Raw genomic sequence first — 14286 nt, forward strand, 5'->3', positions numbered from 1 at the left:
TGGTTTTGAAATAGAAGGGTTCCAGGTTCCATGTCTGGTCTGGCCATAAAACTTGTCTGGGGATGATCTGTATTGAAATTGTTTCTTCAGACATTCTTAGCCTACCTATAATTCATTTGAAGCAGTTGACATTAACAGGCATCAGCATGTGTATGTGTACTAGCAGATCAGCTTACCAAGGCACATTTTGAGAAAGTTAACTGACTGCCTTGATTTGACTGAAATACTGGGAAACACTGCCATAAAATCAAAACAAACAAAATTGACAATGACCAAAGTAATATTTTATCTTATATCTTAATTACATTCAAAAAATATTTTATACTATTTCATATGTAAAACAGTATGATGTAACTTGAAAATCAACATAGGGTTAAACATGAACTGTTTGGAAAGCACTTATTTGCTTGGAATGTCCATACTGAGATATAGCTATATACATGTATGTGTATTGAGTGGATGTTCTGACAACCAGCAAGATTGGATGGGGCCTTCTACTGGTACAGTGTTTGACTGATGGTTGTTTGTACACAAGGCAATACATTCTTGTCTAGGTAGCTAGCACTGGGATGTAGTCAAGCAGCTTAGTCCAGAACATGACCCTGGTTTCATTTTGATTTCTATTGTATGCTCACTGTTAGAACCACACGCTTTGTTCGGTGGCGAGTCTAAAATATTATTCATCATATGAAAGTTTTCAATTTCATTGTTAGGTGATTCTTTTCTTGTCATCAAGTTTGTATTTATCTCCTGACTTTGTACTGCAATGTTGTTTGATTGTTCATTACTTTTAGTATTACATTCAAGGTCATAGTGATCAATTTTTCTTACAGAGACCATACTGCCCTTAGTAGGTATAGCTGACACACGATAGTGGGGGGAATCAGATGAGGATTCAGAGTGTGTAAAGCTTTCACAATTGATCACAGTTTTAAGAAGTTGAAAATATGCTTTTCTAAAATCTCTTCTAAATATACCATATATAAAAGGGTTGATTGCACTAGCTATGTATCCCAGCAGAGATGCGACAAGATTAAGCCATCCTGGTACAGATTCTACGTCAGCAGAAACCTTTATCAGCTTTGTGACACTGAACGGAGCTGTGCATATGAAATATGCTACAACTACAGTCATAAGACTCCATATAAGTTTTGTTTTGTCTGAACGGGATCTCTTCTGCTTCTCCACTGTCTTGTCATTAGTGCATGGATGCATGGGAGCCTCAAGACTTTGCTTCCTTACTTCTTCTAGAATCTTTTTGTAGCACCATACAAGCAGAATGCCAGGTCCCAGAAAACAGAACAAGAAGGCCAGTATGACATAAATCACTGTTGCGGGTCTGTGGAGATGCCATTGTATAGCACACACGCCTTCCCAGTAGTCATAGCTGATCCACTTCATGATGGCAGGGGCCAGGCCAAACACGAGCCCCTGTAGCCAGGTATACACCATCAGCACCAGCAGCCTCTTCCGGGTGACCCGGTAGTGGTAGGTCAGTGGATGGACCACTGCCTGGTAGCGTTCTACACTGACACAGCACAAAGTTAGCATGGACACAATAATCAAGCAGTAATTGATGGCGCACACACTGTTGCACCAGAAGTCCCCCAATGACCATACGTCCATCCCCATGGCAATTAGCGAGGTCATCATTACAATTGTGTTGCCAAGGTCGGTGATGCAGAGGTTGATGACGAGCAGGTTGGATACATCCTGGCGCAGCTTGCGCTGCAGACTGCACACAGTGATGACGGCTGTGTTGCCTATGAAGGCAGTCAGCATGATGAGGGAGAGGGCCAGGCAGACTGTCACCCTCTCAGCCATGTTCCTCCCTGGGGGCCTCGGCTCAACTTCCGATACATTGAATATCAGCATCCTGCTCTTTACTCAGTGACTGCGCAATGCTGAAAAGAGGATATGCACAAAAATAGATGACCAATTAATATAGCAAAGGATACATTAACAAGTCACTTTTGTGTCCAGAAGAATATTGGCAGGGGATATCAATTCAAGGAATTGGCTTGTTTTTATAAAAATGGTTTGACAATTCGACATTTTGTTTACGTGTACTTCATAAGTGGGGTAAAAATCACAATATATTTGGAAAATCAGTGTCAGTAAAATTGCGACCCCATCACATTTATTGTCCAATTCTGTGACGCAACTATATTGTTTAACATTTTAATTATACTTAACAAACCCGATATTATAGCAGTTAAAATTGTTTTACCTTTGAATTACATAATTGTAATAATCCAACACAACACTGTGCAATTATTTACGATAAATGTGCTTACAAATTTTGTAAACACATGCGTACGCCATTGTTAGGAGCTGTACATGAAGTTTGTAAACTGGAACTAATCGATCTTTCTTGAAAAATCCTAGATAAATGTATTAATCGTTTCCATGCTGAGGCCAAGTAATTAGGGCAAAGCGGGCTAAACTTGCGTGAAACATGTGTTCAATTAACAGTTAAAATCTACCTCCGTTCTGTTCAAAATATTGGAAAGAAGGAGCTATGCAGATGCTGTTACTTAATTAGAGGATTGCAATTGAGCAACAAACAATAAGTTCAGCATGTGATTGCTAATTTGCCAATTTTGTTGACGAGAAAGATGCTGCTTAATGGCTTCAGACAGGAAGCTTCTTTCCTTTGATTATGTCAAACTGTCAATTCAAGCAGTGCAAATTTTTGCAAGACTTTTACTAATGCCATTGACTATTTGTTTCATTTCAGTAAAAAAAGCGCTTCCTAACATTAAACTTTGGATTAAATTATCAAGAAAAAAAAAATGAAGTTGAAAAATGTGATAAGAATTTGCGTCAGTTAAAGTAGGACTTTTTGCGTTGTAAAGAGTTTTCTCTACAACAACATCTACAACCATTAGTGCAGCAAGGCAGGGATCTATCTACCTCTATTTTTTTCATTATTTTTAGCTCGGCTGTTTTTGGTGAAAACCCCCGGTATTGTGATAGCCAGCAACTTTGTCATTCACTTGTCTAGCAATAGTCACTGATAGTTTTTCAATAACCTATATTTGTTTGTTTAATGAGGATTTCGTTTCCTGCTGACATTTATCTTTATAAATTTGTACACTTATATTTTTGTACGAGTGTGTTTACCGGAAAGTGTATTCAGCTAATAAGATCATAATTAATTGAAACCATAATTATGCAGAGAGCTAAAAGGGATTTTATTCGGTATTGCTAATTACCACGAAGCCAATAGTGCCAAATCAAAGAATCATATTCAAATCTTATTATGCTTGTAATGACATTACCCGGTAATCAGAAGCTAATGACTATAAAATTGAAAATCATCATGTCTTGTTATAGCAATATCAATGCCTGAGGTGTCCTTTTGTCTTGTTATATCAATATCAATGCCTGAGGTGTCCTGTTTTTGCATGTATATGTCTCCTAAAAATAATGAATGAGACGTGTTGACATTTAAATATAAAGTTTGTGATTTATGTTGTTATGTGTTGTCAAGAAATGTTTTGTTTGTATATTTTTGTTCTTTCAAATACTTTTTTATTCTAATAAAGTTGATAAATTTGGTAGTAAAGACTTTGGAGTTCTGTTCTGCTGTGAGTGGTTATGAGGGATGAGGGTAGGAAGCTGGTCTGTAAGGACACAATGTTACACACACAGTTTCAAACTAAGTAACGGGGGCTGACTGGCCTATATAGACTTACATTCAATTTCACTTTTACACAACTACAATTAAGAACGCTAACAACATATAGAATTAGTTACATTTAGCCACGCACTTGTAAAAAGAATATTAATTTACGTTTGTTTTAAATATATCTTATTGCATAAAAAACTGAAATGAACATTACTATCAAAAGTAAAGTGAAATGTTTTATAACACCAACATGAAACACTCAATGACTGAATTCAGTGCTCCAGCTAGGATTAGTAAAGGGCATTATGATGCGCAGTATTTTGTTAAAAGGGCACTTTCAAGCGCGCTAGCGTTTCTGGAATGCTTCCTGTTGCAATAAAAAATTAAGCATGTTAATTTATATCATATTAATAATTGACAGAATATATTACTCCTATTATTATTAAACCATTCAAATATAATGTCTACAATGAGGAATAAATTAATAACACTATAATAAGAGATTAATTATCCCCCGCCATAGCCGGAGGGATATTGTTTTGGCATTGTCCGTACTTCCGTCCATCCATCCTTCCGTCTGTCCGGCACTTTTGTGTCCTGAGCCATATCTTGGAAGTGCTTTGGCGTATTTCATTGAAACTTGGTATGAGTATATATATGGATAAGAGGATGATGCACGCCAAATGGCCTTGTACACCATCAGTTAATAAAGGAGATATGGCCCTTTGTATCTTGAAAAAAAGGCTTTTTTGTGTCCAGAGCCATATCTTGGAAGTGCTTTGACGGATTTCTTGGAAACTTGGTATGAGTATATATATGGCTAAGAGGATGATGCACGTTGGTGTTGTCTGTCAGTCCAGAAAACTTTTGTAGAAGTATATTGGCGGTGGATAATCAATTCAACAAATTTGCTTGTTAATTATCATATGTAAAAAAATAATATTTTTTTTTAAGGGCAGGGGGGGCCCTTGGAAGGGCAGGGCGGGGCGCCCTTCAATTTAGGCCTAGCTGGATCACTGCTGAATTAATATCAAAGTAATAATGCAGTGAAGATGTAGTTGCATTACCTTAATTTCTACTTTGGTGTACAAATTGATTATTGCATGGTACCAGGTTATTATAGAAAACCAATACAGAAAATTGTTTTCAAATCACACCAATCATATAAAATACAGTTATAATGGAATCTTGCTTAAAATGTCATAAACATTTCACAATCAAGTTGTTTTCAGATTGTCCAGGTATGTACCAATACCACAAAAACAATCAATAAGGGTCAATCTTGCTAAAAACAACATTTTAATGTCATATACGAGTATTGTACTACAATCAATTTGTCGATCTTTTACTTATGAATGTTAAATATAACAGAGGGAATTAAGAGTATCCTGATCATATTTTCTTATGTGAACCACTCGTGCTTATTATGGGCCCCATACATTAAAATTTAACAGAATGAAGTCATTTCCATTGGTTACAAACAAACAATTTGCACATTACTGTAGTGATTTATTGTCCCCTACCGGTGTTGGAGGGGACTTATGGTTTTCTCTGTGTGTGTCTGTCTGTCGGTGAGTCTGTCTGTCACACTTTCCTGGATCCTGCGATAACTTTAAAAGTTCTTCATATTTTTTCATGAAACTTGAAACGTGGATAGATGGCAATTTGGACATTATGCATGCCATTTCATTTTGTTCCTACATCAAAAAATCTGGTTGCTATGGCAACAAATATATGTATATATATATATATGTATATATATATATATATATATATATAATGTATATATATATATATATATATATATATATATATATATATATATATATATATATATATATATATATATATATAATTCTGACAATGGTGGAGCCGGTGGGGGACATATATTGCTTGGCAATAGTCTTGTTTTCTTATTTTTTGTCAAGATTTTTCCTTTTAAAATCTTATGATATATTAATTAATATATTTATAATTATACTTTTATAACTAGCCAAAAAAAAAAAAAAATCAGACTAATTATTCTGATTCCTGATTTTCACCTATTTTTAATGACTATAAATGTTAACAGAGCTGCATTTAATCTGAATTCATCTTTCCTGTGACATATCGCAGCTGTGTTTTAAAATTGGATGATGGTTATAAAACATGGTAGATTAATGCAAAAATTCAGTGGACTGTTATGGTTGCTCAATTTAGTATAAAGGTATGTGTACTCAATACATGTAATGATTTCACCTGATAGCTTTGAGTAGTTATGCTTTTGAAGTAATCCATTTCTGAGTTCTCTTCCTCAGACCATCTTTGACAGTTTAATTTTTTAAGGAGCATAAATCTATTTAATCATTTTGTTTAGAAAAACACATCTGCATTTCCATTTTGCGACCATGACCTTGTTTACTTTTTGTCTGAACTATCAATGATTTATGTTCAACTCTGGTCAAGACAACTCAAACCTACATTGTAGACTGTCCATAGTCATAATGTTGATTGGTAGAGATAGTAGCGATAGTCATTATGTTGATTGGTAGAGATAGTAGCGATAGTCATTATGTTGATTGGTAGAGATAGTAGCGATAGTCATTATGTTGATTGGTAGAGATAGTAGCGATAGTCATTATGTTGATTGGTAGAGATAGTAGCGATAGTCATTATGTTGATTGGTAGAGATTGTAGCGATAGTCATTATGTTGATTGGTAGAGATAGTAGCAGTCCCAACTAAGTATAGTTTAAAGCCATCGCAAATATTTGCTGAAATCCAATTGTTTTTTTGTTTTGTTTTTTAAAATCTACTACAAATCAAGTAGAAAATAACATGGGAATAAAATGTTAGAAAATTTACTAATGTGAAAAAATAATGAAGAGCATTAAACAAAAGGAAAATCTGGTTTCCTTTGTGGGTATTATTTTTAAATATTTTTTACAGCAAAGTGAAGAAATGCAAGCGCTATTGGGAATATTTATTGTCTTACTAAACTTAGAAAACTTTTCAACCATATTACCGCGAGAGCAGAAAAATAATAAACATATATTAATTGTTAGAATGATTATTGTTCCCAAATACTATACTTGGAATACAATAAGCATGAAACACATGGAACACACAAGTTGTCCATGCTGTGATATATTATATATTGCAAACCTTTACTACATGAAAATAATAATGATATAAATATTGTATATAAAGATATAGAGGATATTTGTTGGATCCGGTTGATTATCGATTTTAATTCACGAGTGATCATAGAAAATATATATTTTCTATGATCACGAGTGAATTAAAATCGATAATCCACCGAATCCAACAAATTTTCTTTTCATTTAATGCATTTTTCACAGTTTATATACATTGTTTAAGAGTTTAACTAAAGAATTTTGCTGGGATAATGACGTCATTTCATCAAAAAGTGACGTCATTTCACAGTAAACAATGAAAATTATCGATAATTTTCACTGATAATTTTCACTGTTTGAAACAGTGAAATTATCAGTTTTAATTCACTGATATTTCTCTATAAACCACCGGAAAGCATTAAATAAATTGCCAAAAATTATGACGTTCTGGTGGTCAGAAAGTTTGTGCAGTGGATTATGGAGAAATACTATTTTCAGAAGTTTTCAATACATAGAGAATATTTGTTGGATTCGGTGGATTATCGATTTTAATTCACGAGTGATCATAAAAAATAATATTTTCACGAGTGGCGCAGCCACAAGTGAAAATATATATTTTCTATGATCACGAGTGAATTAAAATCGATATTCCACCGAATCCAACAAATTTTCTTTTTATTTTATGCCTTTTCACAGTTTATATACATTGTTAAAGAGTTTAACTAAAGAATTTTGCTGAAATAATGATGTCATTTCGTCAAAAAAATGACGTCATTTCACAGTTAACAGTGAAAATTATCGATAATTTTCACTGATAATTTTCATTGCTTGAAACAGTGAAATTATCACTTATAATTCACTGATATTTCTCTATAAACCACCGAAAAGCATAAAATAAAATCTGGTATTTAGTTTTTTTAGCAATCCCAAGTGTTTACATACCCTTAAAAATAATTGTTTATCTTCTTGAATGTGTTATTAAAAGAAAGATTTAACTTTATATTGTCATTTTTGTTTTTAAATATTATTAATAATTATTTGAGCTATACATGATGTTTCTAAATGGATTATTAAGAAATGGTAGTTTGTGTAAAGATAAGTAATTTGCCAATTTTTTTTACACGTTTACTGATACAATTTTATGTGAGCAGAATCATGATACAACTTCTTGAATCAATATGTGAATTGAAATATCATTATTAGGACCTAAACATGCAAACACTCATTATGTAATTTATAAAATTAGCAACTTAAGTTAAGTCTAAATCTGTTATTACATGAAAAACAACTAACAGAAACTTCTATAAAAATGGTTGGCACTGTTACCTGTAATTTTATTGAAAATCCAGAATATTTTCCTTTACTGTTCTGTCAGTACTATCAGGTATTACTATTCTTTGACCAGTGAAGTTGCCCCCATAGCAGATCAATTTCTGTCAGTTGGGCTAATAGATTTGATACAGTTGTGATAAACTATTGGATGCATTCTTGTCATTTTCCCAATATAGTATTGGAAAACTGTATAAGTTTTTTTTTAAATATTGAAATTTGGTTTGTTAAGAAAAATGAAATAATAATGGGCAAAAGCCTATTTAATTTTGTGTGTGAAAAAAACATAAACAAACTTAATTACAAGTCAGCCTCCCATTTTCTTGCAGACTCTGCCTTTCACTTTTCTACACCAATGTTAAACTGTTAAAACCTTGGATTTATATTTTCTATTTTCTTATATTTTCTATAATTTCATTAAAGGAGGTACACTGTAATCACCACCCCTGTAAAATGGGTTTACTGTTCTCACCATCCATGTAAAGGGGGTATACTGTAATCACCATCCCTGTAAAGTGAGATATACTGTTATCGCCATCCCTGTAAAGGTTGGTTTATTGTAATCACCACTCCTGTGAAGGGTTTTTTCTACTTCTCACCATTCATGTAAAGGGGATATACTGTAATCACCACTCCTGTCAAGGGGGATTACTGTTCTCACCATGCATGTAAATAAGGTATACTGTAATCACCACCCCTGTAAAGGAGGTATACTGTAATCACCACTTCTGTAAAGGGGGTTTACTGTTCTCACCATCCATGTAAAGGGGGTATACTGTAATCACCACCCCTGTAAAGGGGGTTTACTGTGCTCACACTCCTTGTAAAGGGGGTATACTGTAATCACCATCCCTGTAAAGGAGGGTATATTGAAATCACCACTCCTGTAAAGGGGGTTTACTGTTCTCACCATCCCTGTTCAGGGGGTATACTGTAATCACCACCCCTGTAAAGGGGGTATACTGTAATCACCACCCCTGTAAAGGGGGTATACTGTAATCACCACTCCTGTTAAGGGGGTTTACTGTTCTCACCATCCATGTAAAGGGGGTATACTGTAATCACCATCCCTGTAAAGGGGATATACTGTAATCACCACTCCTGTTAAGGGGGTATACTGTAATCACCACCCCTGTAAAGGGGGTATACTGTAATCACCACTCCTGTTAAGGGGGTTTACTGTTCTCACCATCCATGTAAAGGGGGTATACTGTAATCACCACTCCTGTAAAGGGGGATATACTGTAATCACCACTCCTGTTAAGGGGGTATACTGTAATCACCACCCCTGTAAAGGGGGTATACTGTAATCACCATCCCTGTAAAGGGGGTATACTGTAATCACCACTCCTGTAAAGGGGGGTATACTGTAATCACCACTCCTGTTAAGGGGGTTTACTGTTCTCACCATCCCTGTTCAGGGGGTATACTGTAATCACCATCCATGTAAAGGGGGTATACTGTTCTCACCATCCCTGTAAAGGGGGTATACTGTAATCACCACTCCTGTTAAGGGGGATTACTGTTCTCACCATGCATGTAAAGGAGGTATACTGTAATCACCATCCCTGTAAAGGGGATATACTGTAATCACCACTCCTGTTAAGGGGGTTTACTGTTCTCACCATCCATGTAAAGGGGGTATACTGTAATCACCACCCCTGTAAAGAGGGGTATACTGTAATCACCACTCCTGTTAAGGGGGTTATACTGTTCTCACCAACCCTGTAAAGGGGGGAATACTGTAATTGCAACCCCTGTAAAGGGGGGTATACTGTACTCACCATTGGCATCTCTGTGAAAATTTATGTGTGTCTGCTTTCAACTTTCTGTAACACATGCTACCTATTACAACTTGAGGTGATGGGAGTATTCTTTGTCACTATTGGGAACTATTTCAGTTTGGGCTGTCATCTCTTTAAGCTCTACTGGTTGAAGGCCAAGGGGCTTTTATGATGGCAGTTTGTGGTTTGTGCATGCATATAATTAACCCTTAATATCTCTCTGGAACCATGAGATATTTTGAAGGCATTCTTTTAAACATTGTTAACAGAAATAGCATAGGTAAAAAAATATTTATTGTGCCCACACTGTGTGGGCGGCACGAAGCATTATACTTGTCCATCTGTACATTCCGTAGCTTTTGTGTTAAACTCCTCTTTCATTACAGCGTGGATCCCACTCAGACTTTCAAAGTTTCATGGCCCACATAAAACTATGTAGTATCATAATTACTCTTAGTTTTTGGACACTTACAAATATTTTCTTTCTTTTGAGAAAATTTTGGTATGAAATTATTTTTTTTTTAATACGGGCGTCCGAATATTGAGAAACACTCAACAAAATTTGATTGATTATCCAATAAGGGTTTGTAATAATTCCATAGTATTTACCATAATATTTATGACTAATATACCATGCTTGTAAAATACCACTTCATATAATATTAATTAATTTTATATACATTTGCACATTATAAAATTTCACATGCTTTATTTTTGTACATAAAGTTACTATTAAGGCTCTTTTATGACTAATGGGTAAAAGCAGAGCATTTTACTTACATGTACTCAAATTTGAACCGGTTATTAATGCAATAAAGTATAACTCTGCTAAACAATTATTCTTTGTTGGTCTGCCGTTGTCTAACACCTTCAATTGTTTGTATAACAATAGGGCTGCATTACCTTTTGTAGCGACTAGTATTTGTCACAGTTATCTCTCTGAAGTGAAACAATTGTTTTTAACTGGTATACATAGTTATTTACCCAATAACACAAATTTAATTGTCCATGGCCCTAGGGCCCTTGATTTTATGAAAACCCATATGTCCAAAAATTTAGAGTCATGAAAAATATTTATTTTTTTTCAAAAAAGGGGATGTCCGAAATATTAGAGTAATTATGGTAGATTGTAAGGAAAATTTTGCTTGTGATAAGTTTTGGTATATTATAGCCTTTTTTCTGTTTTTCACATTCAGAAATATGTGAAGTTGGCTTAAGACATCAATCTTTTAAAAAATTGCGTTTTTTCAACTGTGCATTATATGCAGTTTTTCCTGTTGTATTTATTAATTTTGACAATATATATATTCATAATTAAAATGGACACTGCACATATAGTTGCATTATTTTTACTATTTTTTCTGCAAACTGGATATTTTGATTAGATTGTTGAACAATTCTAAAGAATTGAAACATTTTACAGTGTCCGTGCTTGTCTTTGCCTTTGCCTTTGAATGTTAATAAATACAATCACAGACCTGTTTACTTCTACGGATTCGCCGTAGTTACTACGGATTATTTGGCTAAACTACGCACTACGGATTTGTACTGAAAAACTACGGATCCATCGATCAAAATGTTCAAATTTCAGTTTTTAATCCTACTTTTGCTTATTTTCGGTCTTAACGGGTAATGTATCAATCATAATCATTTTGGCGCTTGCCTAGTAAAAAAACGTTGAAATTCAAGCCTCCCGGAGAACGAGTGCTGATCGAGCTTGTCGAGTCGTCACCGAACGACAACTGAATTGCGTATTGGTTCGCAAATTTAGCCGAATATATACGATTCAACTTTGCTATCCAGTATACACATCTCTCTCTCTATTGCGGATAATACAGACGATAGTCGATGTTTCAGGATTGAGCACGCCTGTTTTTACACACGTCCAAGATGGCGGCAAGCAGACGAGAAATTGCGATTAACGGCGAAAATAATAAATACCATTCATATTAACAACGGGTATCATGTGGTCATTAGGGAATGATGTAATGCGTGTGTCAATAAACGCAACATACTACGTTTGAGATTTGAAAAAAATATTTATCAGAAATCTGCACAGTGAATGTGCGTCACGGAAACGAGTGTTGAAAAATTGTCTACTCACAAAGTTAAAGCATTTATTATAATAAGATGAGTATCGTTCGAAAATTAAAAGAGACAAACATGATTTGATTTATATGTTAGTGGATCTGTGTATAATCAGATTCATATGCGTATTCTGCTTTATTATGTTTGTTACGCTGTACAGTTTAATGAAATAGCATTGAACTGAGGTTGTCAAGTGCAAAATATTGAAAGGTAAACCAAAGACCTATAGATTCTAAAGGTCTTTGGGTAAACAAATGCAATATATTATTTTAACTCCAATTAATATATCATTAACATAATAAGAACACTAAAGGATGTTTGTCAATATTTGTTTGTTTTCCCCTTATGATATTTAATTTAAAAAAATACTGAATTAAATTAATAGCTATTCTTAAAGAGCTTTTGATCAAATGGTGTATTTAAGAATCTATAGATTATTGCAAGTTTAATATGCATGTGGATGGATATTAACTAAATATTGTCTTCATTGTAAGAAGACATTGAAGCAGCACTTTATAATTTAAAATGCTGTCAAACATGCACTTAAAAACAATTTTAATTCTGTTACTTATAATCATATGTATAATGCTGAATGTCTCCCAATTTCATGGTTTATCGCGCTATTTTTTTCCAATTTCGTGGTTTATCGCGCTAATTTTCCCAAACCAAATGGCACAGGCTGTAACAAATCAAAGCAAAACAATCACTTAACAGATTTAATTATTAGCAACTAGATTCATCGAATGCTTAATGTACCTTTAAACTGATATGTTACCCAGTCATGGTGTTTTAAAGCTCAAAATGATTGAAAAGTTTAAAACTACTGACAACAGCCAAAAACTACTGAGAGATGCCCTCCATACTACTGAGAAGCAATCGGTAGGGTAAACAGGTCTGCAATCACTATTAATAACAAGTTACGTAAAATTGCTTATTATACTTTAAGTAAAAACAGGATATAACTCAATTTCAATCGTACAGTTAACAGTTTTGTTCATGAACACCACACAAATGATATTCATTTCCTGCAGTGTGATGTCATCCCAATATCAAATGATACAGTGGAGTTTGTGTTTTTTCCTCCTCTTAAACCAACAAGCACAAACTTTCACACCTGAATGATTGTATGTTTAAATAACCTTTTCTAAAGAGAAGGGCATTTTGACTACAACGAGTTTTGCTGAAATATGTCTCTTTGTCATTTGATTCACTGAGATTTGTTTAGGTTGGAACGTGTCCTAATGTGGGGGCATCAGTACCTGTTACATATTTCTAGTTTGTCTTGGTTTGTGTTCTTTTCTTTCAGTTATGAATTAACTTTTCCAAATTGTCTATGAAACAGCTACACAATGCATTTCAAACATATCTCTATGCTTAATCAGTACAAAATGTTATTGCAATTGATTGAAAATGTTAATGAATACACATGGGGTGTAATTACATTCCTTGAATGTATGTTTAGATACAAAGCTTTGCATATCACAATAGTAAGTGAACATTTTAGTATGATCAAGAAGTGTGAGAGTTATTGTTATACATTGTGTACTTCAGGTGCTGATTCTAGTTCAGAAGACCAACAATGACTGGTGGCAGATCCGTAAGAGCAGTGGCACAGAAGGGTTTGTGCCTGCTAACTACGTAAAGGAACACGAGCCCAAGGTCATACAGAAACACGTACAGAAGCCGGTGAAGATCCCTGAGAAGGTTAAGGTTGTGAAGACATCCATGAAGACAGAGGTGGTGAAAGTGAAACGAGAACGTCCATCTAGCTCTCTCAGAAGGGCACCTTCAAGTAGGTTATCTGGCCATGTGGTAGCATTGTAAATATGGCAACTGAAGATGTTGCCATGATTGTATCACAATATGTCCTCAATATAATGATCCTGTTTGGTAGTGTTTGTTTGCAACAAGCAGGTTGAGTCCAATCAAACTTACAATATTTATTAATATTAAATGTTAAAATGAACTTCACTTGGTTCATTCTGTCTGTTTGAAAGCTCTAGCTATTCCCTATTTTCACAAGAGTAGTCTTTAGGATTTATCTTTCATTCTATATGTCTGTCAAAATTTTGATCCTGCGATTAGAAAAAAAAAAATGCTTCAGTAACTGTGAATTGGTGTCAGGGGTCATGTGTTTTCGACATTTTGCTATGAACAACTTTTCTTTTAACCTCTTGTTAAATGTTGCTGAAACATGGCAGTTATATTCCTGACATGAAGAAATTTAAAGATGTTGAAATAAGTTCATGTAGAATTCTTGTTGCCATTGCAACTGAAAGAAAAACCGTTAAATATATTCTACAGAAAAAGGGCAAAGGCAGGAGCTTAGATATTTT

General features: G+C 34.4%; 1 protein-coding gene across 9 annotated transcripts in view; it reads left to right on the forward strand.

Annotated features, from left to right (window-relative positions):
• Positions 1-14286, forward strand: part of LOC127870809 (spectrin beta chain-like) — a 238232-nt gene that overhangs the window by 68065 nt on the left and 155881 nt on the right. For all 9 annotated transcript variants that reach the window (XM_052413328.1, XM_052413321.1, XM_052413325.1 and 6 more), the window contains exon 19: positions 13502-13742. In XM_052413328.1, coding sequence (XP_052269288.1) covers positions 13502-13742 — 241 coding nt within the window. The remainder of the gene's footprint in view (positions 1-13501; positions 13743-14286) is intronic.

This window comes from Dreissena polymorpha, chromosome 3 (assembly GCF_020536995.1).
Source record: "Dreissena polymorpha isolate Duluth1 chromosome 3, UMN_Dpol_1.0, whole genome shotgun sequence".
Lineage (NCBI taxonomy): Eukaryota > Metazoa > Mollusca > Bivalvia > Myida > Dreissenidae > Dreissena > Dreissena polymorpha.